This window comes from Sceloporus occidentalis, unplaced genomic scaffold (assembly GCF_023333645.1).
Source record: "Sceloporus occidentalis isolate IW3139 unplaced genomic scaffold, rSceOcc1.0.p SCAF_262, whole genome shotgun sequence".
In the NCBI taxonomy this organism is placed as follows: Eukaryota; Metazoa; Chordata; class Lepidosauria; order Squamata; family Phrynosomatidae; genus Sceloporus; species Sceloporus occidentalis.
The window spans coordinates 955127-979000 of record NW_028317242.1 but is presented as its reverse complement, the minus strand read 5'-3'; the positions used below and the strand labels follow the sequence as shown (position 1 = coordinate 979000).

General features: G+C 43.3%; 1 protein-coding gene across 1 annotated transcript in view; it reads left to right on the top strand.

Moving 5' to 3' along the window:
• LOC149275860 (intersectin-1-like) overlaps positions 1-23874 on the top strand; it is a gene marked incomplete at its 5' end in the record, with an annotated part of 32818 nt that extends 8944 nt beyond the window's left edge. Inside the window, 22 exon segments of the mRNA XM_089504248.1 lie at positions 2929-3152; positions 3656-3774; positions 4755-4993; positions 5968-6127; positions 6366-6571; positions 7193-7275; positions 7732-7898; positions 8268-8313; positions 8822-8943; positions 9745-9865; positions 11452-11643; positions 18504-18625; positions 18932-19038; positions 19436-19619; positions 20711-20809; positions 21008-21175; positions 21424-21636; positions 21893-22014; positions 22803-22885; positions 22987-23070; positions 23236-23409; positions 23726-23874. Of these exon segments, the coding sequence (XP_089360374.1) occupies positions 2929-3152; positions 3656-3774; positions 4755-4993; positions 5968-6127; positions 6366-6571; positions 7193-7275; positions 7732-7898; positions 8268-8313; positions 8822-8943; positions 9745-9865; positions 11452-11643; positions 18504-18625; positions 18932-19038; positions 19436-19619; positions 20711-20809; positions 21008-21175; positions 21424-21636; positions 21893-22014; positions 22803-22885; positions 22987-23070; positions 23236-23409; positions 23726-23874 (3184 nt within the window).

The window sequence follows — 23874 nt, the reverse complement described above, 5'->3', positions numbered from 1 at the left end:
AATGCATTCTTTAGCTGGAGAAAAAAGCACTTAACTTTAGGAAAAGCTGTAGCTCTGAAGCTGCAGTGCATTGCCCCATACATTGTCTAATGTTTGCATCGGTTTGGCGGCTTGAAATCCATGGGTTTGTTTTCTGCGTATGTGTGCAGGGGTCTTATTAGAGTAGCAAACTGTTCTTTACTGATCTTTGAGGGTAATAATATGTTCTATGGCACAGAAGTGGAGAGTGTGGGAATGTGAGGTGTGCCTAATGGCAATATAAAGCTACCGTTTTCACGTGAATAATAATGCAGTTATTTTGGAAGATTGAACTGTATTATTACCAGTAATCACCTGTGGGATTATCCAGTTTGTCTGTTCTATTGGTTAATATATTGGTAAGTCAAGTTTTCAGGCCACGATCACCTTTTATACAAATCCTTCTGTGTTATCATATAACAAAATTATAAATGCATTGAAATGCAAGTTCATTTTACATACTGGTCGCCTTGATAAATCAACCACATTTTAAAAACAGGCCTACACAACTGCTGTGCACCTGCCCCCGTGCAGTATGTCTGTGTACGTATATATATGTATATATCATTTTATTTTTGTCTGCACACTTTTTAGTTTTTCATCTTACATGTTTTTCCAACTTTGGACTGTCGTGTACGTGCGATCAGTGGAATAGGGTTCATCAGAGAGTAATATAGGGACCCGGGTCTCCGTCATGCTGACAGATCCTTCCTGCCATGCACGCTGACACCACAGGAAGGAAACGCTCCATGCGCGTTACACTAAACCTCCCTCTGCTAAGCACGGGCCGCACGTTGCCCAGGCTGTGTGTTGTGTACGCCTGGTTTTAAACATACTGTAGGTAACCGCGCGTCACTTCGTTTCTGTTTAGGCTGAAAAAAAATATTTTTTTCTTGGCTTTTAACATTTTAACCGCTTATTGTCCAGGGCAAGTACAGAGCCTGCAAGGATTTATTCTGAGGAGACAGGAGTCAGGCCAGGCAGTGAGAGCGAGCAGCCAAGTGACGTGTTCCAGCTCTTCAGGACTTTGCAGAAAGCCTTTAGCTTAACCTACCTGACCTCGCTTTTCAGCATACCCAGCTTGTTTAGGTATTCTGGTATAGAGGAGGAAGTATTAGATCTGCTGAGGGGCATTTCAGAGTTTGAAGTTTATTGCACTGCTTAACGCTCACTCCGCAGGGTCCCTGCTTCTGAAGAACAGTCCTGTTTCGACTCAAATCCGTCTTTCAAACTTTCCTGTCCGGGTGGTGCTTTCTAGGACCTTTTGAAGGTTTCGTATCGGAGCGTGTCTCAGGACCACCAGTCACATATTGTGAATAACTTCAAGGGACAGTTTAATGTCCTTGACACCCTTACTATAGATGAATGCAAATTGAAGTGCTCTGTGAGTAACCCTCTGCGCACGTTAATACGCATTCTTCTCAAACCTTAAATAACCCAATTGCCTGAAAAAGATTTTGCAGCCAAATATTTTCTTCCTCGATAATTTTTTTTTAATTTTTTTTATAATCCTGTCATCCCCATTAAAGAGGAAATATAACACGTTGCTATCCTAACGTACAGAGCCGTAACGGTACACGCATGCACAGATAAGTGCGTACGATAAAAGGACTTACATAATAGGGATCCAGCGGAATGAGTTTAGTGGTATTTCAGCGCGTCTTATCCGTGTAACTCTAGTTGTCGATGCAAATATCAAGGAGCTCAGATCTTTACCCATCTACCTAGATAGGACTAACTACCTATACAATGTTCCTTTGTACGTTTTATATATACTGATTGTCGGGACATAGACACGTACATCCACAGGACTCGATTTGATCTTCGTTGTGCCTTATAAAAGACTTCAAGTCCATGCACGAGCGATGATGCTGAATAAGTACGTGCGAATGAATGCCTCGTCTCCTGCAATGGTTATGAACTTTTGTTCCAATCTATAAATGTTGTTTTTAAAGCAAGACCAGGGTGGCAGAACTGCTGTCCTCGAGGGCCACAAATTGTTGCCTATCCCAGCCTGAGCAATTAAATATAAATATTGTTAGAGCTTTCCAGGCCTTTCTGCGGCTCTTGAGGACTTGGGTTGTGCGTTCTTGCGCCCAGTTATCTAACAAAGTCTTTCATGTAAGTTACGTCTATGAGAGTTTGCTAGAACCACATCCTTGAAAACCTTTGTATACCCCCAGACCTCGCGTAGGCTGGCTCTACTAAATTTAAATGTGACTTTGCCGTTGGATTGAAGCGGTCAACGCTAAGGATACAGAGCCACATCGTGCCACATTCACATTCCTGAGCCCCTCTGGAAAACAGCGATACATACCAGTTTAGAACGGGTTACACAGCCATCTCTGAGACTCCGAGACACCATGGATCTCTTTCAGGGCCATATTCACAAACGGAAGGAGGTTTGGGACAGTAGTGAACCTTCCCAAGAGTAGAAATCCTGCCAAAATATCTGAGCAAGGTGTAAAGTCATCCATGACGTCCTAAAGGACCCCAGAACATCATCCAGGCGTTGGTTGGCCGTGTTTTGCTTCAGCTGTGATCGGTGTTTGATACCACATCAGAGAGACACTGGGCAGCGTTCATGGCAGGGTACCGAGGTGGAAACCGTTGCTTTCTGAGAACGTCAATACACCTGCGTACTTTGGGACGAAACAAACCAGTATTAGGTTTTGGCTGAAGATCTAACAAACACTCCATGCCAAAAACACATAAAAAAGACAATCGGACAGGGAAACTACTATTTTCACACATGTGTAAGCACTGACGCTTAAGCCGAAATTGTTAAAATGCCATTGATTGTCTCTGGTCCTCAAGTGTTCTATTATTCGTTGATGCCGCCAGATAATTTAACCGTGAAGGAACCAGATCCTAAATGTTAATTTTAATAGTATTTTATTTATTTACCAGACGGGCACAAGAGCAAGACAAGCAGTGGCAGGACCGCGTAAAACGGGAAGAGGACATTGTGCGGCACAAACTACTCCAAGAAGAGGAGAAACAGAAAAAGCTAGACTCCTCTAAAGCCAACGACGATGAGAAAAAACAGGACGCACAGGAAAAACCCAACAAACTTTTCCATCAGCTCCCAGAGCCGTTCAAACCAGGAGGGCAAGTCCCCTGGACAGGTACAGGTGTGTGCTTGGCTTGTGCCAGATTGCAAGAGATGCTTTTTTGCTTTGTCGCCTGATCATAATATACCAACAGGGCCCTTCCCCTTCAGGACCGACTTTTGCAAACTGCGTCTTCCCTTGAAGACCGCAGTTTTTTTAAAAATATTTAAATTCCGTGCTCGTGATTCACTTCAGAATTGAGCGGGAGTGGCTGCTACGGATCTCTGGGGGCACCCAGCGGTCAGTAGCAGCTGCCCCTCGCGATCCCGGCGTTCATAGCGACGCTGTGATCGCGCATCATCGATGACGTACCTGGTACGTCCCGGTCTGCCGGTGACCTTTGACCAGGAAGTACCAGGTACGTCCCGGTCTTGAAGGGGTTAAATATCTGTTTACTGTGTATGTGTTTATATGTCACTGTGAACTGTTTTTACATCTGCTTCGTCAGCGCGTCTTAATTACTTGGATAAATGTTGGGAAAAGTCTGTTCTTGAACAATCTGGTTTTTTTTTTTGCCCTTTTAGAAAAAGCACCGCTAACGATCTCTCAGGGGGAGGTGAAGGTTGTTTATTACCGAGCGCTCTACCCTTTTGATGCAAGAAGTCCCGATGAGATCACAATCCAACCCGGGGATATAATCATGGTGAGAATGATTGGACGCCTATATCTGTACTTCATTTTGAAGGTTACTATAATAGACGCCCAATAAAGCCACAGATGTGAATTCCCAGGATCACTGTTTGTATGAAGAAAGAGTTTATTGTCCTCTGCTAATAAGTCACGTGACCTGTGTCTGCTTCTGTGCTTAAAAACAAACAAAAAAAAAACAACAAAAAAACAAACAAAAAAAAACAAAAACCTCTTGAATCAAACTTTTACTTTGCATCTGTAATCAGTGAGTCCGCTAATGTATACAATAGGGATTAGTTATAGAAAGGGTTTCAGGTGCAGAGTTTAGGAATATTGCTAGGCTGCCATGTAACCTTGAACCTTTTATTTGGCCTGCATAGGTTAAGATGTGACATCACAAGCTTTCAGGACCTTAGAGGTCTCTTCTTTCATCTAAAGAGGCCTTTACGGGCCAGACAACTTACGTGGCTCTACACTTTCACAATAAAAGCTGTTGCCCTCGACTAAACCGTCTCTTGGGCCAATATGCCTACCTCCATTTTTCTTATTGGGTTCTTATGGTGTTAAAGCCCCTGCTTACACTTTGCAGCAGACTCTCCTTGTCTACATACCCCAAATTCCCCCCAAAATCATTCAGGTATCTGGACTGGTTATCTAAAGTGTAAGTTACCTCCAGGGACTCGTGTATTTCTTATGAGAACCCCAGCCTTGTGTAAAAATGTGTGTTTCTCTTAACTGGAACTTTTTTTTTCTCCCAATCCACAGTCGCTATATTTCTTAATTCCATCAATTATTCAAGATCATAATGGATTTTTCCTGTGCATGTCAATATATTTCTCTATTCTGACTTGCTAATTAACGTTGTTGCCTCCAAACATTAAACTGTCTGACTGTTCTGATTCATTTTGTTTGTTGCGTCGAAAAGACTCTGTTGTAATGCGCTTAATGAATTGATTTAATCTGTCGTAAGCTCATTTCCGTTTGTTTCTGCAGGTGGACGAGAGCCAAACCGGTGAGCCTGGGTGGCTTGGAGGGGAATTGAAAGGGAAAACGGGATGGTTTCCAGCCAACTACGCAGAGAGAATCCCCGAAGGCGAATGTCCAAGCACAACCAAGCAGGCAGCAGACACTACGTCCAAAACAGCTGACCACGTGGCGCAGGCCACGAGTACATCGGCAGCGTTCACCGACTCCACTGCGAATGCCAACAACTGGGCAGACTTCAGCTCTACGTAAGTGCTTCATCACCATATACATAAAATAAAAGAAACGCAAAAATGCAGGTAACTTTAAAATTACCGTATTGGCCCAAATATAGGCTGCATTTCCCCCCACACTTTAAGTCTTTAAAGTGGGGGTGCGGCCTATATTCGGAGTCTAGCGCCCGACGCCCGGGACATGCAGTTGAGGGCGTTGGGCAGGCAGCAGGGTTAGGATACAGATCCCCCGCAGCGGTGCAGGGGACCCGTATCCTACTCTCTGATACTCAGACAGCCTCCCCTGCCAGCACTTTCCACGGGGGGGGGGTGCCGGCACGGGAGATTGTCCAAGCGCATCGTGCAGACGTTCACCGGCAGCGGCGATGCGAGCAGAAACAACCTCCGCTGCCGGCACCTCTGCTCGATGTGCTTTAACAATCTCCCTTGCCGGGAATTCCCACGGGGGGAGTCCCGGCAAGGGAGATTTTAAAGCACATCTTGCAGACGTGCCGGCAGCGGAGGTTGTTTCTGCTCGCATCGCCGCTGCCGGTGAACGTCTGCGCAAACAATCTTCCTTGCTGGTACTTCCCACGGTGGAAGTGCCGGCACCAGAAGTTGAATACGTGTTATGTGTAGATGTCCCCCGCCGGCCCCGCAAGACCCTGTGGAGTCTGCACCGGTAAGTCTGGTGGGGGGGGGCATCTTGGGGACAGAGTGGCAGCATATCTCGGGATGGGGGGGTAGAGTGGCAGCATATCTGGGGGGGGGGGCAGAAGCTTTTTTCTTAAAAAAAAAAGCACCAAACTTTTAGGGTGCGGCCTATATTCGGGTGCGGGCTATATCCGAGCCAATACGGTATATATTCAATCAGAATACTTTTACAGGGTAAAAAAAAAAAGACGTGTAGCTTCTCCTACATGATCGTTCAGCTCGCCGTGTCTTCCAGATCAATGCTTTCTTTAACTATATATTTTTTATTTTTTTAACGGCTTTTCTTCTTTCTTCAGGTGGCCAACCAATAACAGTGATAAAGCAGAGACTGATAATTGGGACATATGGGCAGCACAGCCCTCGCTGACCGTTCCAAGCGCTGGCCAGATAAGACAGCGCTCGGCATTCACTCCGGCTACGGTTACTGGATCATCTCCTTCCCCCGTGTTAGGCCAGGTATAGCGCTTCTCGTTAAAGTATTTCAGTTTAGAAACTATGAAGCAATCCTTTCAAAATTACTAAAGTTTAAGATATGTTTCTGCATTGGCTGTATGTTAGCTGTAAGTGAGTGTCAGACTATATCTGAGTGATGTTTACCTGAAGGGCTACAATCCATTTGTTGTCACGTTACCAGTTTGTCGATATGATCTATAGATTGGCACACAAGGTGCTCATTTAATGTTTCTGTTCATAGGGTGAAAAAGTGGAAGGACTCCAAGCCCAAGCGCTGTATCCATGGAGGGCGAAGAAGGACAACCACCTAAATTTCAACAAGAATGACATCATCACCGTTCTGGAACAGCAGGACATGTGGTGGTTTGGAGAAGTTCAAGGGCATAAGGGCTGGTTTCCTAAATCCTACGTCAAGCTCATTTCCGGCCCCTTGAGGAAATCAACCAGGTATACTTGTCATACGTGTGAACGTGTAACTGACTGTTGTGTTTGATAACAATTTATTACACATTATGGCGTTTTAACTGAATATCGTTTATTTATACCATTTAAGGAGTATTGATACTCACCACCGAAGGTGTTTTGCACCCGAAAGCCCCACATTTTTGCTATTCTTACCATATGTTTGTTCAGTTGTGGCTCTTTTGTGGACTTTTGTTTGAAACGACAGTCCTACATATAATTCTATAGCTATAAAATACAATAAAAGCTGAAAACGGAGGGGAAAAAATGACAATTTGCTAGGATTTCTTAAACAGGACAGGATCAACAGGGTTTGGAAAAGCCAAAGTGGTCCCAAACCACTTGTTTCCTTGCGAGTTTTTGGGGGGCAATAGCAAGGCTTTTTGTTTTTGTTTGTTTTTTTGTTTTTTTTTTATGGGGACTGCTATGTGATTTCTGTCCTTCCTAACATTTTTCACTTTTTTGAATATTGCATTTTTTTTTTTACTTATTTGATGTGGCTATTACCTTGGTCGTTACAAAACAAGTGTACTTTTGTTTTCATAAATGATCAGACAGTGAAGCTCTTGGGCGCTGTGGTGTAATGATGTACTTTTATCATGCCAGTATCGACTCGACGTCTTCGGAAAGCCCGGCCAGTTTGAAGAGGGTGTCTTCGCCAGCGTTTAAACCTGCCGTCCAAGGAGAAGGTAAGGACCAAACGTTAGTCTTTTTTCTTCCTGTAAATTTTGGCCGTTCTTCCAAGACCTCAAGGAAAAAAAACTGTCCACATTTTCAGCTGTTTACGTCTTGGGTGTTAAGAGACATTTCAGTGAACAGAAATTAAATTGCAACGAGGCAAGTGATCGTACCGATTACCGTGAAGCCCTTTATATGTTTGTACATTGGGGGAATTAGGCTTTCTTTCGCGTTACGTCGTACTGTCTGAGGACTTTTCATTGAAGGATAGTTCAATTCAGAGAGACCCGCGGTGTTAGGTGTTTAGAGACCCTGAAAAACCAAATAAAGACCTGTGTGTTTAACTCATTATTCAGCTGATCATATGGTAAAGAAATGTCACTTAACCCAGTAAAACGTTTCCATTAATAAGTATTCATTCCAGGCATCTCTAAGCTGAAATGAACCGCAGCCTGTTTGTTTTTCAGAATACATAGCTATGTATACGTACGAGAGCAACGAGCAAGGAGACTTGACTTTCCAGCAAGGCGATATGATCTTGGTAATTAAGAAGGATGGAGACTGGTGGACGGGGACCGTGGGCGACAAAACTGGAGTCTTCCCGTCCAATTACGTGAAACTGAAAGATTCGGAGGTAATTTCCCTGCTAAATACGTGTTTCCAGCGCGTGCAAATACAGTTTACCAATACAATCGCTCAACGTTCGCCTTGGGTTTATCTGTCTGCTATAGGAAAAGATTTCATTCATTCAGCAGTCACAGATCTTTCTTACGTCTGTATGATTCTCTACACTAGTGTTTGTCACCAGGAATTATTTCACCCATAGTTAAATTGCATTCACATGGTTGAAAGCAGCCAAAACCTCGTTCCCAGCTCTTTTAAACTAAACTCATGTGTGCGCATCTTTCTAATTCTCTGCATTTCTGATAGATACGGTGTGTGACACTCAGTTTTCTTCGTTTTAGCCATTTTTGGTCATTTGCATTTTTTTCCCCCCCCTTAGGGCATTGGAACAGCAGGAAAAACGGGAAGCCTTGGAAAGAAGCCAGGTGAGTTGGGGAATTATGTTCTAGATTACAGTCATTCTTATTCACGTACGGAGGTGCGCTCACGCCGCTTGTTTCTGGAAGTAAAAAATTCAACTTTTATTAGCTGGTCCGTTAAAAATGTAATCGGAAATGTCAGCGTTTTTTATTGACCGTCTATGAAAAAAGATTAATTTTCTGCTTTCATAACAAAAAAGAGAGTGCAGTGAGTGGCTCTGTCTTTTGTGGGTTTTTATATTGTGGTTAAGGCTATAAGCGCTCGGGCAGTGATGGATTGAAGCAGGGTGCAGGTAGTGCGGACTTTATTATATGCAGCCAGTCAGTGGAGAGACATTTAGAATCACGGAGGATGATAGAAGATCGTGTAGAACGGCTGCATTCTCACCCGGCCTTTGATCAGATTAATGAGTTCAGACACAAAAAAAAGTTATTTGCTATGTTCCATTGCCTTCTATTGCAGATGTGATGGAACTTTATGGTTTTAAGCTTTAATTTTGTGTTTTCTTTTCAGAAATTGCCCAGGTCATCGCATCTTACACGGCCACTGGCCCTGAGCAACTAACTCTGGCTCCGGGCCAACTCATTCTCATCAGGAAGAAGAATCCCGGCGGCTGGTGGGAGGGAGAGCTACAGGTTGGTCACCTTTTCTTTCTTTTCTTTTCTTTTTTTTTCTTTTTATTTTGTTTTTAAGTTTAACATTAACTTATTATAATCATGTTAAAGAAAGCGTTTTAGTACTTAGGGAAACGTTTTACGCTTGTCATCACGACATCTTTTATATTTCTACATAATTAGAACAAAACAGAATTATAAAATGTTTTAATTGAAAATCCAAAGAAATAATTAACTTTAGTCTTTCCATGTTTAACTTGATGCCATGATACGTTTTCATACACACTACCGTTCAAAAGTTTGGGGTCACTTGGGAATGTCCTTTATTTAAAAGAAAATCATTTTTTTCCCATTGCAATAACATGAAATGGATCAGAAATCCAGCGTAGACGGGGTTAATGTTGTAAATGACTATTGTTGCTGGAAAAGACAGAGGCCCTTTATCACTCCCATCACTCCTGTGTTCCAATGGCACATTGTTCGCTGATTTAAGCTTAAAAGGCTAATTGATCGTTAGAAACCCTTTTGCGATTATATTGCAGATAGAAATGTTCTTGTTTTCCTTGAAAGGAGCAAAGAGACCCCCAAACCTTTTAAATGGTAGTATGTTTTGGTGTATTGTGACAAGATGGCAAAAGATTTGAAGAGCAAAAAGAGAAAATGGCCTTAACCGTGAGGACTGTAAATATTTGGGGTGCGCGTTTTTACTTTAGTATTAAAGGGTTGTTGTTTGTTTGGTTTTTTTTGCCTTTTTCTGGATCTGGGCTGTGTGGTTTGTGTACGTTTGTTGTTTAGTTACCTTTGTGACAAATGTTTCCTTAGGCACGTGGGAAGAAAAGACAGATCGGATGGTTCCCTGCAAACTATGTGAAACTATTGAGCCCTGGTACTAATAAAACCACCACCCCAACGGAGCCGCCTAAACCAGCAGCATTGCCACCGAGTAAGTAAGCGGCAGTCAGGTCTTCGACACTTTCTGTATTTTCAGAATGCTCTTATGTGAGAATATCTTACTCCAGTTAGGAGAGTTACTGGTACAGGAGGCAACTGTGTAAAATTAGATGTGCCAAGAGAGTAAATTATTCACTGAAAGGGTTATGGGTAAATGCAGCAGCCTTTCAGCAGAGGTGGTAGAGGCTGATATAGAAAGGATTTTGGTATGCACTTCTTCTGAATGTTCGGCAAGGACAATATCAAACTGCCCATCACATTTGTGTTTGTGTTGCAACTTAAGTGATTTGTAAGAATCTGTCTGTCTGTCTGTCTGTTTTAACCCTCTGCTGGTAGAAAACCAGATATGGACAAGAAACCTACTTACAGCAAAGTTGTACTTAATCATCATAATAACATTTTATGGTGCCACATATTTACTCTGCGCTTCTTACAGTCCATACGTTCTAGAACTGACAGACTAAGACGAGCTGATACATTAGGTAAAGGGGCTTGGCTCGTAAGCTTACAATCTCAGGCTTTATCCTGTGCTACTTAAGTATGTATATACAGTATGTTGGATAGCGTGTGGATTGATTGTCACCATCGCGTGTTCCAGGTCTTTCTTTACATTTTTACAGGTTCCTTCAGCTCAGATATTGTTTTGCCAGTGAGACAGATCTGCCTCTGTTCCTAAAGCATGACTTTTAGAGTTCTATAAACCCCAGAAAGTGTAATGTGTTTCTTTTCTCATACTATAATAAGTAATATACATCTATAAAAGCCACCTTATTTTAATACTGTTGTGAAAGGTGTCTTGACTTCCATTTCTCAGGATTTGATCTGAGATAGCACTTTCTTTTGGTACTCCGTGTAGTCTGTCATTTAGTATGAATAATTTTATGGAAATAAATAAAAATACATATTCCTGGTATTTTTACTTCCACTGATTGGCTGTCCCTGACTACTCCCATGAATATAATACCCCCCCCCTGTGCAGCTAATGTAATGTTATAATGGGCCAGGACACTTCCAACATTTCCCCCCCCCCCTTTTTTTATGTTTGTAGTTTTTACCTTAATGTTTTTTGACCGGCAGCACTGTTGGGGTCTTTAAAGGCCTCCAGGATCTCTCTTGGATCCGGACAGAACCGCTTATGATATCATGATGACCTCACTGGGATCAGCCGGCCGAGGGACTCATCAGAGGTCCCTGAGGGGTCTGGATAGACCTTCTGGGAAATACTTTGCTTTGATCGTTGTTTCTTGCGATGTCGGTGTGCATGCGTGACTTTGTACATCCAATTTTATTACTCCTCGTTCATTGGAATACATATTGTAGTCGTTTTTTCTTGTTTGATGTCCCAACAATGTGTATATATTTGCACTTGCTTTCCATTCTTGTTGTCTTAATGGTCACATATAATTTAGTTAATATTTAAAGTAGTCACATTAAACCAAAGCTTAACGCTCCCAAAAATTGGATGCCGTGGAAATTGACTCCGGAATAAGAGCTCATACTGTGTCTTTAGTATAATTCTATCCTGTTTAATATGCTGCATAAATACGTAGAGTTCATTGACTCTTTGGCTTCTTACAGCGTGCCAAGTAATCGGGATGTACGACTATATCGCACAGAACGACGACGAGCTGGCGTTTACCAAAGGTCAAGTCATCAATGTACTGAACAAAGAGGATCCTGATTGGTGGAAAGGAGAACTAAATGGTCAAGTGGGGCTCTTCCCAGCCAATTACGTGAAGCTGACTACAGACATGGACCCCAGTCAACAATGTAAGTAACCGGGGCTTGTTCTGGCAATCCCTTTTCTGATCGGTTTATAACGCCATGCAGCATTGCTGGGATTCTGCGTCTCTTTTGCAGAAATCAAAGCTTTAGCTGCTTTCGCCAAATCTTTCAAAATGCAAAGCATTTCCCAGAAAATATCGCTTACCGTTAGAACTTTCTAGATGAACCCAACTGAGTTTGAGCAGAACAGTAATTTAGTTTTTCTAGCTTTTTTTCTTTTTTCATGCCTTCCTCTTCGAGGTCAAAATACCTTGTTGCCTTTTTCCTCCCCTGATGCCCCTCTTTTCTAGGCTCTCGGTGTGTTTGCTGGGTATGAGGTTTGTCACTGGGTTCTACAGCCTTAAAGCAACAATGTCTGTAGAAACCATAGAAATTGAGTAAGGAAATTTAGAATAATAATTTAATTAAAACCGTTTAATTTGTACATTGTTACGTGAATAGCTATCAGCAGGTCAAAGTAGGCCCTGGCCACGCCTCTAGCCACACCCCTTTAATTACCACCCCCCTTTGGCTGAAATATTGAGTGATATTTGATTTTATTTGATTGCAAGGACGTTTTAATTATAAAAAAAAAATTAAAAGGTAATATTTTATTCACTGCCACTAAATTAAGTATACGATTATGTGGAATTTAAATCCCTCCTGCTCCAGATCACACAATGAGGGCGTTTGGGGTGTTCATGGATGTGTTGCATCATATTTAAAAACAACATTGAAAATCTGTCTCAAAATCAGTTGGATGACATGCTTCAGAAGCCCCTTGGGGGTGCTGCGGGGGGGGGGGACGGGGGTGCTGCGGGGGGAGGGAACGGGGGTGCTGCGGGGGGAGGGGGGGTGCTGCCGGGCTGCTTGACTCCGGGTGGAAATACTCTCGCCTGTGTCCATCGCAAACACCGGGAGAAGATAGCTTTTCAGGGCTTCAGATCGAAGCGTCTGTGTTTGATGGACATACGAGAGAGTGTGGGTCCCTGCAGAGAGCTGTGCCTGGGGCGTCTGCCTATGGAAGGTACAACCCTATGCATTAGTGATCTAAAATGCCATTTCTTCGCTCCCCCTCCCCCCCTATATCACCTCATTCCCTGTTTGTAGCATGCCACATTTTATTTTGCCTCCCTGTCTTTCGATGCTTGACTCATCACAGCACAGTGCGCCGTGGCTGGCTTTTTTTTTTTTCTTTCTTTTATTTGTCATTTGTGGTTTTTTTTTCTTTTTGCTTATGTGTTGTTTTCCTCCTTTTTCTAGGAATCATATGTTGTCCACCCCCTTTCTCAGGCTTGAAAGTCCTCAAAGAGACCCACTATCCCCATATCACTGCCCCGAGGGATGATGGGAGATGCAGCCTTGATCATGTGACTTCCAGCATGATCATCTACTGCCTTCTGAATAGAAGAACACTGCACTGCAGTTATACCTCATTTTCCATTTAGATGCATGTAACCACGACGTTATCGGCAGATCCAATGTGCAAAAGCGATTAACTGATTAGAGAGGATAGTGGGTCCTTTTGTGGCTTTCTCCATTGCTAGAAAGAAAAAAAAAAATTAGTAATTTATGTTTTGAATAGGAGGTTTCTAATTGTTCACATTCTACAGTTCATATGCAATAAGTCAACAAGGAAAAGGTTTTTGAATGTTTCAGAATACAATGTTTTGGTTTTTTTTCTTTGTTTTCTTGCAAAAAGACCCACTATCAAGGAATGCTGCATGTGCTGTTAAGTGTCCACAAAACCTGAAATGTCTTGTTTCATATCATTATGTTCCGTGTCTTAATAGCATATATATCTATAGATAGATATATCTATAGATAGATGATTATATATATATATATCATCTAACATTTTTACATGGATTACATGTTTACAAGCTGATTGGCAATAGTGAGATGCTTGTAGCCGGAGGTTCCCGGTTATACAGAAGGTCGATACTGCTAACTCGTAGACACTAGTACATTTTGTACATGATAAAAACCTATATCTTCCAGTGCGATGGTTGCTACCTTTTAACATCGTCATTGCCTGAGATTTTTAGACGCTGAAGGCATTAATAACCCAGTTATATTTTGCACATATAGTTAAGTACATGCATCCCTCTTTTGTACCGGTTTTTATTTATATGTATATGTATTCGTGGCGTTATCAGCCAGTTTTTATTGTGACAATAGAGTGGGCTGCGCATTGCATTGAGCATACACCCCACCTCCTCCTACATAGCTCTGAAAGGGTTAATGCTCATATTCATAAATTTTACAGTTGTTTGTTTTTTAACTCGGACACTAGAGGGGCTGACCAGTTAAAGGGTTCCTTTTATATCTACCGGGGCAGAAGAATGTATACACTATTATAACTTGGAATTAATTGCAATGTTTACATATTTTTTTTTATTACTATTATTCTTTTAACTAGACTGTGGAAGTGTCATTTTACTGTTCATAACCGCTTACAGTGTTGTATTGTGCCGTATAAGTCATTACCTGTTTTCTTTAAACACTAGCATCTGCTTTTTAACCCTCTATGCACAAAAGGAAGGAGTAATGCATGTTTTGCCATGGCCGCCTTTCCGCTTCGTTGCTTGAGGGGTTAATGTCGTGTGTAGAAAAAGAGGAATAAGAATTTTTTTTTTTTCTTTAAAAAAAAACCAAAACTGGGGGGGGGGGGTCAATTGAGTGTAACCAACTGAACATGGCAGATTTTACTAATGGTTGAAGCGTTTTTTTTTTTTGTCAGTCGGACCCGGTTTTTTTTTTTTTATGTACGCGGAATGTTTTACAGACCGCACTCCTTTTGTTGTGGTGCAGGGTCTCCGAAATCGTATTCATTCATTCACCCGCACTTCAGTATTTTCATAGGTATGAATGTAAAATATATAAATATATTAAACTTACAGCTTTAACAACTGTAATACAGCCTTTACAATCAGTTACCTGTATAGATAATTAAACCCTTCTTATAAAAGCTGGGCCCTCTGCGTGTGTTTCTTGTTTTATGGTTATCTTGATATACTGAATCTTTAACGTACATCAGTTTTATATTATTTACACTATATAACCAGGCTTGGAATAATATCCATCAGACTTACTAGCCGGGGCACAAAACTCATTTGCTGGCAGAGATGTACCAGTAAAGCAACTTTCGTTTTTTATTTTATTTACATTTTTTGTTTATCAGAAGCACACTACATAAAACTTTTACTGACCAGAATTCTGCTGCCGCTCCCGGCACCTCTGCTACCATACCAAGAACCCAAAACGCAATCCATCAAACATTCATCACCGAGGGAAAAACCCACAGGCAACCTCACGAGGACGCCTCATAAGTTACTTCAGTCATTCAATTGTTGTTCATTATTTTTTATATTTATTTTTTAATTTATTTATTACCCTCCCAATCACTGTGTACAGGCGGCTTAACTCTGCACCGCAAACCCTGCCATCGTTAATATATAATAAAAAGGTTGTGTATTAATAAGGGATTTCCCGGAGTATGAATTCAAATAGCTTAACCAAAAAAAAAAATGCTAAGAGCTCTAAACTTTTCAAAAAGTAACAATTTAGTTAGAAAGTATCCATAGCCCAGGCGCTCAGCTAATTATGGTGAAATGTAGCCAAAGTGTGGCGGTTCCAGCAGTAACGATGAAACAATTACAAGACTATTGAGCTCAGAACAGAAAGTGTTAGATAAGTGGAATGACCTCCTGGCAGAGGTGATAGATGTGTTCCGCTCGTCCACTCTGGCTCTGTTAGTTACCAATACAGCGGCTCTCACACAGCGCGAACGGTAAAAAAATCTATACATTAAACTGGCTTTGTCATAATACATGAAGACTTTCTAGATATTACCGTAAATGAATAAGATACTGTTAATGTTGACTTTTTTTGTTACATTAATTGCCATTATTTTAGAAATAGGTTATTTGCTTTTAATTATGCTCTTATCCCCTTTTATTATTATGTTATCAGCACATGACTTAAGGGGAAGTCAAACGGAGAATATTTTCCTTGATCATGGTATACGCTGATCAGCCATAACATTCTGACGGGTGAAGGGAATAACGTGGATAATCTTGTTGTTATGGCTCCTGTCAGTGTGGGGGGGGGATATCACGCAGCGAGGGAACATTTCATCCTCAAAGTTGATGTCAGAAGCTGGAAGAACGGGCAGCGTAAGGATCTGAGTGACTTTGACGAGGGGCAAATTGTGATGGCGAGACAACTGGGTCAGAACATCACCACTGCAGCTATTGTGTGTGTGTGGGGGGGGTGTCCCGGTCTGCAGCGGTTGGTATTTATCAAAAGCGGTCCAAGGAAGGAAAAGCTCTGAACCCGGCGACAGGGTCATGGGTGGCCAAGGCTCGTTTATGCACGGGGGGCGGCTCCCAACAGACAAGCTACTGCAGCTCAAACTGCTGAAAAAGTGACTGCTGGTTGTGATAGGTGTTTTTTTTATAGCACCATCATGTTACGTAGCGCTGTACAATGGGTAGACAGCACATGACATAAGTAGTTTATAATATAGCGCTTTGACTTATGGAAAGAGCAGGCGAGGAGGGCCCTACTCAAACTGGCTTTCACACGAGGTGATAGACCGAGAGGGGTCGGAGGAATTCCAGAAGATAGGGTCAGCCTTGTAAGCATGCATGAGAATTAGAAATCAGAGGAGAGGACGGAAGGAGATCACCAGATGAGCGGAGAGACCGGTTAGAAGTGTATTTAGAGATGAGTGATGAGATGTAAGTAGGGGAAGCATTGGTGCATTGTTGAGGGGCGAGACGGGTATGAGGGAGACCAGCTAAGACAGAGTTCCAATATTCGAGGCAGGAGATGAGGGCAAGGACAAGAGCCTTAGTGGCATCTTGTGTTAGGAAAGAACGGATGCGTGCAATGTTTTTAAGTCTCTGTAGTGTATCAAGGGGCGAAAACCAAATTGAAGGGGGTCAAGTAAGAAGTTGGGTATAAGCAATTTCTTCAAGAAGCTTGGAGGCGAGAAGAAGTAGAGAAATGGGACGGTAATTGGACAGATCAGTCTGGTCTAGGGAGGGCTTTTTCAATATGCGTAAGGAGATGGGATTAAGTAGTCAGATATCATCAACCTCACATGAGGAGAGAGAGTGTGATGGAGCAGATTGAAAAGTACAAGTTGGGGAGAGTAGGAAGCAGACCCCACCACCCTTCCCGTCATCAGATCTGGGAGTGTGAGTGAGGTAGAGGCCACCATAGGAGAGAGCAGCGGGAGACGCGGTGTTACAAGACGTTAGCCAGGTTTCAGTTAGAACGAGAAGGTGCAGGTAAAGTGGTCCTGTAAGGCTGTTAGTTTGTTACACATAGAACATACGTTCCTGAGTGCAAATGTAAAAGGGGGGTAGGAGGAGTAGCAGGGTATGCGGGCAGGTTTATTGAAGTTTCTGGAATGTTGAGTGGCAGAGGATGGGCAAGCAAGCAACAAAGGAGGGCCAGAATTTTGGGAATATCCCCAGCTGCTAAATGTAGAAGAGAGAGTGAGAGAAGGTGGGAATAGGACTTGTGTGAGCGGAGAGATTGCTGGGAGGGAAGGGAGGTGGGGGAAAGAGAAGAAGTGAAGGTAAAAAGTGCCTGGGATGCGAGAAGGGACAAAGAAAGTAATGAGGGGGTAATACAGACATGTGGAGGTGATGGAGAGAGACAACTGTTCTACTAATAATAAAGGAAAGGGAAAAGAGGAACAGGATTGTTAACCTAGTGTTTGGAGAAAGATGATGATGGGAATGGAATGGTGGTGGAGCACACAATAGGCAGTAGGCAACACTTGATGACAGTTCAGTGGAGTATTGATTGCAGGGAGCCTCCAAGTTCTTCTTTTTCCTTCCTTTTTGAACTAACTTGGTGCTTAGGAAATGGGCACAAGAAGATGGAAAGTGGCACACAAACGGACGGTGGCTTGTTCCCTTCAATGTCAGTTCTGACCCCTGTCCACTGTCGAAAGCACCTATGACAGTCAGGTGAGCATAAGTACTAGACCACGGAGCAATGGAAGAAGGCGGCCGGTCTGATGAATCATGTTTTCTTTCACATCACGTGGATTGCCGGGTGCGTCGATTACCTGGTGAACATGCGGCACCCGGATGCGTCCATGGAGGCCGCCCCTCGCCCCTCAAAGGACTTAAAGGATCTGCTGCTAACGTCTTGGTGCCGGATCCCACAGCACAGCTTCAGAGGTCTAGTGGAGTCCATGCCTCAAATGGTCTGGAGGACCTACACAATATTAGGCAGGTGGTCATAATGTTATGGCTGATTGGTGTATAAAACCGCTGGTTCTCTATACCTTTTCCATAAGTAGCCTGAATTAAAACAGACTGGGGTATCAGCATATATTATTTTAAACAGATATTGGGATTTCAGGTTGATCAGGATTTGCAGTTAGTCCAAATGTTCCCTACCCAAGTTGACCTCTTACAGCTAAACGTTTACACTAGAAATGAGAGTCTTAGCATCTATGTGTACGGACAGGTCATCCCTGCGAAGGTTCAGCTGTTCCACCCTCTAGAAGTCTGTTTGCCTGGAGATCAAGTCCTAGTCCTGTTTGGTAAGTGGTGGGTGTGGGGCTAGAGGCAGAGGTCCTGCCTATTCCGAGTGGGCTCCATTAATTCTGGTGGGTCTGCACAATATACAACAAGGTTAAAAGCCTGAACTCATGTTGGGTAATATTCAACGAGAATGATGCATTCTGTCTATTAATTTGAAGCTGTTTTGGGTGACCTGCCTATTCCACCATTTGCAATTACCTGTTCTACAGCAGGGGTATCTATAGTGAATTACAGTTTATGACGCGTAAGCTTTTATTTTCCATCTTCCCTGTTTTTGTTTTACCTCCATAGGGTGTGCGGATTTACATCTTCTTGACATGCTGACCCCCACAGAAAGAAAGAGACAGGGCTACATTCATGAGCTGATTGTGACGGAGGAGAATTACGTCAATGACTTGCAACTGGTCACCGAGGTGAGCTCAAAATGCTCAGCAAAGCGCAGAATGCATACAGTGGGAGACGCTGCGTCCCGTTATAACTTAATCACTTCTCCTTAAATTCATTTTGGGGCCAATGGTACGGTTAATTTAGCTGGCTCTGTTCTTGAGGACTGTTTTAAGAACCACTGATGAAGAACTCTTTGCATTTATCCTGATCGCGCTTCCAACGTTGGGCTGCTTGAGAGTCTAAATCAGAGATGTCGAGCCGAGCAAAGGCAACAAAACAGGGTTTAGTATAATGTAATATAACATTTTGTTTTCTCTCCTCTTAACATTCAGATATTTCAGAAGCCGCTGTTAGAATCTGATCTACTCACGGAAAAAGAAGTGGCCATGATTTTTGTCAACTGGAAGGAGCTGATAATGTGCAATATCAAGCTACTCAAGTAAGGCCATAAATCCATTATCACGTTGAACTTCTGTGATCCTCAGCATTCCGTTGTGAAGGCTCCAGCTTCCTGAGAACCATTGGCCTTATAATTCATCAACAGCTGGAAATCTGTCAGTTTGGCCATCTTTATATACAGCTGCAGGGGACACCAAAGAGGTCCCCGTGGTTGAGGCCAAATTGTACCGGAGAGAGGAAGCATCCCCCCGCGGCTGTGCTGTTTGGATGATCTCTAACCCCAGCAGCAACTGTAGATCTGTGGGGGGATACTTTATGTCCCCAAATAACACAACATGAAAACACATGAATATTTTGGTAGTACCTGTCCCTTTAACAGCAGCCATGTACGTTGTATATAATTTATGTATTGTTACCCCCCCTATGCTGGTACGCAGGGCTCTAAGAGTTCGTAAGAAGATGTCTGGGGAGAAGATGCCAGTGAAGATGATCGGGGACATTTTGACGGCCCAGTTACCCCACATGCAGCCGTATATTCGCTTCTGCAGCTGTCAGCTCAACGGGGCTGCCCTCATCCAACAAAAAACAGACGAGGTTCCCGAGTTCAAGGAGTTTGTCAAGGTAAGACTTAAACTAAGATTTTTAAACGTCCCAAAGGGGAGTAATCCTTTAGATGCACAAACTTCTGATATCTTCATATTCCTTCCATGTGTGGTTAGGTTGTGGGTCAAATACTGAATGATAAGAGCGGCCAATCATTTGGCTGAGAATCATGAGACATATAAATACAAAGTATTGACATTACGTTTACTTCCATTGAAAGCAAGGAGCATTTATCAGTATACTTCTTGCATGTCCTCAGTAGAACTCTCTTATAGTCAATGGATCTGATCTGGGAGCAGCAGTAGCCAATGACATGTATGCTGTCTGGCTACTCCCAGTGCTACTGAGCATGTGCGGCCGCAGGTACACTTCCCGCTTTCAGCAGAGGCGTCTGAGGTTTCCAACTTTAGTAACTACAGATGTCCTGCACTGATGTGAATGCAGCAAAATGCATTGGAGACCATGCAAAATGGGCTCAAACACGTATTAACAAGAATCATTTTTAATGTTTAATGGCATAAAAAGCAGAAGACATTTATTTAAAGTTAACTGTTCTTAGGAGCAAGGTAGGAACGGGCATTGAATAATTTAGTAAGAGGAGTCAGGTACCCGTAGCATTTTAGTTCAGAACTTCAGGAGGGAACTCTCCGGGTGAAGCACCTCTTCTCCAGCTCATGGCGGTAAATCTCCAAGTGGAAGGAGTGGTTTGTGTGACACACCCACTCCCTGCCCTATTTTCCTCCCACCTCCATACAAATGTAAGGTGTTTGGGGATAGCCCCGCCCATACACATGTTTAGTCCCTGCCTCCTAAAGTGGCTTACCCCACCCCACATCAAGCCACTCCCTTCAAAGATGGAAGGCTCCAGGTAGCCATAGCCTTCAGGTTCCCAGGCATGAGCCTTAGGTACCAGGATGTAGATGAATAAACTGTGATGGAAGCCGCAGGAAATCCACTAGAGATCAGGTAACGTTGCGGGGAGTCGTGCCGTGTCCCGTCGTGCAGCACTTTCTGCCAGGTAGCGTGGAGCTCCATTAGTCAGCCATATTTTCCTCAGAATACAGGTAAACTTTGTGCGCGCTCACCGCATGCTCTTTTTATGTCCTCAGAGGTTAGCAATGGATCCTCGGTGTAAAGGGATGCCGCTGTCCAGCTTCCTCCTGAAGCCCATGCAGAGAGTGACCAGATATCCTCTCATCGTTAAAAACGTATGTATAAGGATGTGACATTTCCCAACATAAGACTGATTTTAACCGTGCGTGTGAATGGCCCAAACAGGGGCAGAAGAACTCCTTGGATCACCGGTGGTGACCTGCTGTGATGATCGCTTGAGCTACTACATAGCAAAGCGGTCCATAATTGGCACTTTAAGACAACGGTACTTATTATGATTTGATTTTTGTCAGATCATAGAGAATACTCCCGAAAATCACCCTGATCTCAGTCACCTGAAGCATGCTCTGGAGAAAGCAGAAGAACTTTGTTCCCAAGTCAACGAAGGAGTCCGAGAGAAGGAGAACTCTGACCGGCTGGAGTGGATCCAGGCTCACGTTCAGTGTGAAGGTTTATCAGAGGTATGAAGCACGTGTGCAGCTAACATGTGAAGTCAAGTGGCGTCTACATGACATAGGTAGAGCTGGACCTTAGAATAAATCGGTTTTAAATGAATCCATATAAAAATGTGTTATGTTCCTTTAAATGAAACCACGGACGGTGTCGTACAGTCCATCCAGTTGACTTTCTGCCGTAAGCCTTTGGGCGCCCATGAACCGAGGAGTTGCTTCATCTCATCCCAGCTCAGTATTCTGTTTCTTCTCCCCAGCAACTGGTTTTTAACTCCGTCACAAACTGCTTGGGGCCGCGCAAGTTTCTGCACAGCGGCAAGCTGTACAAGGCGAAGAGCAACAAGGAGTTATACGGCTTCCTCTTCAACGACTTCCTGCTGCTGACCCAGATCATGAAGCCGCTGGGCTCCTCCGGCATGGACAAGGTGTTCAGCCCCAAATCCAACCTGCAGTACAAGATGTATAAAACGGTGAGTAACCGCGGGGCGCGTACACAGCGTGACCCGCGCATGTAGGATGATGTCCAAACTTTGGACTTTTAGTATTTGGTTTGGTAGTTGGCCAGGTGGCATTCCATTCCTAATAAAAATGGGGGTGTTTTCATATATTTTGTCATCATATATGATGTCATTATATATTGTCATTCTATATTGTGTTTGCTGCGTTCCATACACATGGCTCTACATCTTCACTGATTAATTCCAGACTTTAAATGGATTGTTGCAGCCTATCTTTCTGAATGAGGTGCTCGTGAAACTGCCTACGGACCCTTCAGGAGACGAGCCCATCTTCCACATCTCTCACATTGACCGGGTCTACACCCTGCGTGCAGAGAGCATCAACGAGAGGTGGGACTGTTCTGCTAACCAGCAGCCGCTCGGCAGCTTTACTCACTGCAAGTAACTAGGGCATGATAGGCCGTCTGCTGGAAGTAGCTTTAATATGATAGGCAGTCTGCTGGAAGCAACTAAAATTTGATAGGCCGTCCGCTGTAAGTAACTATAATATGATAGGCCGTACGCTGGATGCAACTATGATATGATAGGCTGTCCGCTGTACATAACTATAATATGATAGGCCGTCTGCTGGAATTAACTATAATATGATAGGCTGTCTGCTGGAAGTAGCTGTTATACGATAGGCCGTCCGCTGGAAACAACTGTAATATGATAGGCCGTCCGCTGGAAACAACTGTAATATGATAGGCCGTCTGCTGGAAGTAACTATGAAATGATAGGTTGTCCCCTGGAAGTAACCGTGAAATGATAGGCCGTCCACTGGAAGCAACTGTAATATGATAGGTCGTCCCCTGAAAGTAACTATGAAGTGATAGGCCACCTGCTTGAAGTAACTACAATATGATAGGCCATCTGCTGGAAGTAACTATAATATGATAGGCCGTCCACTGGATGTAGCTATGATATGATAGGCCAATCCGCTGGAAGTAACTATTATATGATAGGCCGTCAGCCGGTAGTAACTCAGAAATGATAGGCCATCCGCTGGAAGTAACTATAATATGATAGGCCCTCTGCTGGAAGTAGCTATAATGCGATTGGCCGTCCGCTGGATGTAACTATTATATGATAGGTCGTCCCCTGGAAGTAACTATGATATGATCGTCTTCTTCTTTCAGGACAGCCTGGGTGCAGAAAATCAAAGCTGCCTCGGAGCTTTACATCGAGACGGAGAAGAAGAAGAGAGAGAAGGCCTATCTAGGTAATAGGAGACAGTGATTTCACTCCTGATAAAATCCATGCACTTAACTGTCTCAGCGCTGGAATACAGCTAAACAATGTCTTTTCTCCTTCCCTCAATAGTACGGTCTCAACGGGCTACAGGCATTGGAAGGCTGATGGTCAACATTGTAGAAGGGATTGAGCTGAAGCCCTGCAGATCCCATGGTGAGTAATTGACAAGTTTTGACTGCAGGCTCTGTCCTCTAATCTCTAAGCTCCTTTGAGTTGACTCCCAACTAAATATTTGTCTCTTTTGCAACAGTATATCCAGTATTAGTATTTGCCGAAATTTGTGTTGTGTGTGTGATATCCCCTCATTGCCCCGTTTAGGGAAGAGTAATCCATACTGTGAGATCACCATGGGCTCCCAGTGCCATATCACAAAGACTATACAGGACACGCTAAACCCCAAATGGAATTCCAATTGCCAATTCTTCATCAAGGACTTGGAGCAAGACGTGCTCTGCATCACCGTGTTCGAAAGGGACCAGTTTTCCCCAGACGGTAGGCAGATACGCCATTTCACACAAAACACATCCAGAGGAGCAACAACGCCTTTTATTCTATCATGTCTTGGGAATGTATTCATCATATATGTCCATTAGAAAGCACGGGGGATGTACTTTCAGCTTAGTGGGAATGCTTTATCTCTCAGCCTTTCCTGCATTATCCAAGGCGTGGATATGATGGGCTCTCAGCCCTGTACCAATTAACCCGCACCGTGTCAGCTTCAAACCAGAGTTACAGATGTTTTAGGTGCCATTTTTCTCTATAGCGAGGACACCTATTGGCCAGCATCTCATTGTTCTGTTTCTTTCAGATTTTCTCGGGAGAACAGAGATCCGTGTTGCAGATATCAAGAAGGACCAAGGTTCCAAAGGGCCAATTACAAAGTGTCTGCTTTTACACGAAGTCCCGACCGGAGAGATAGTCGTCCGACTAGACCTGCAGCTGTTTGACGAGCTGTAG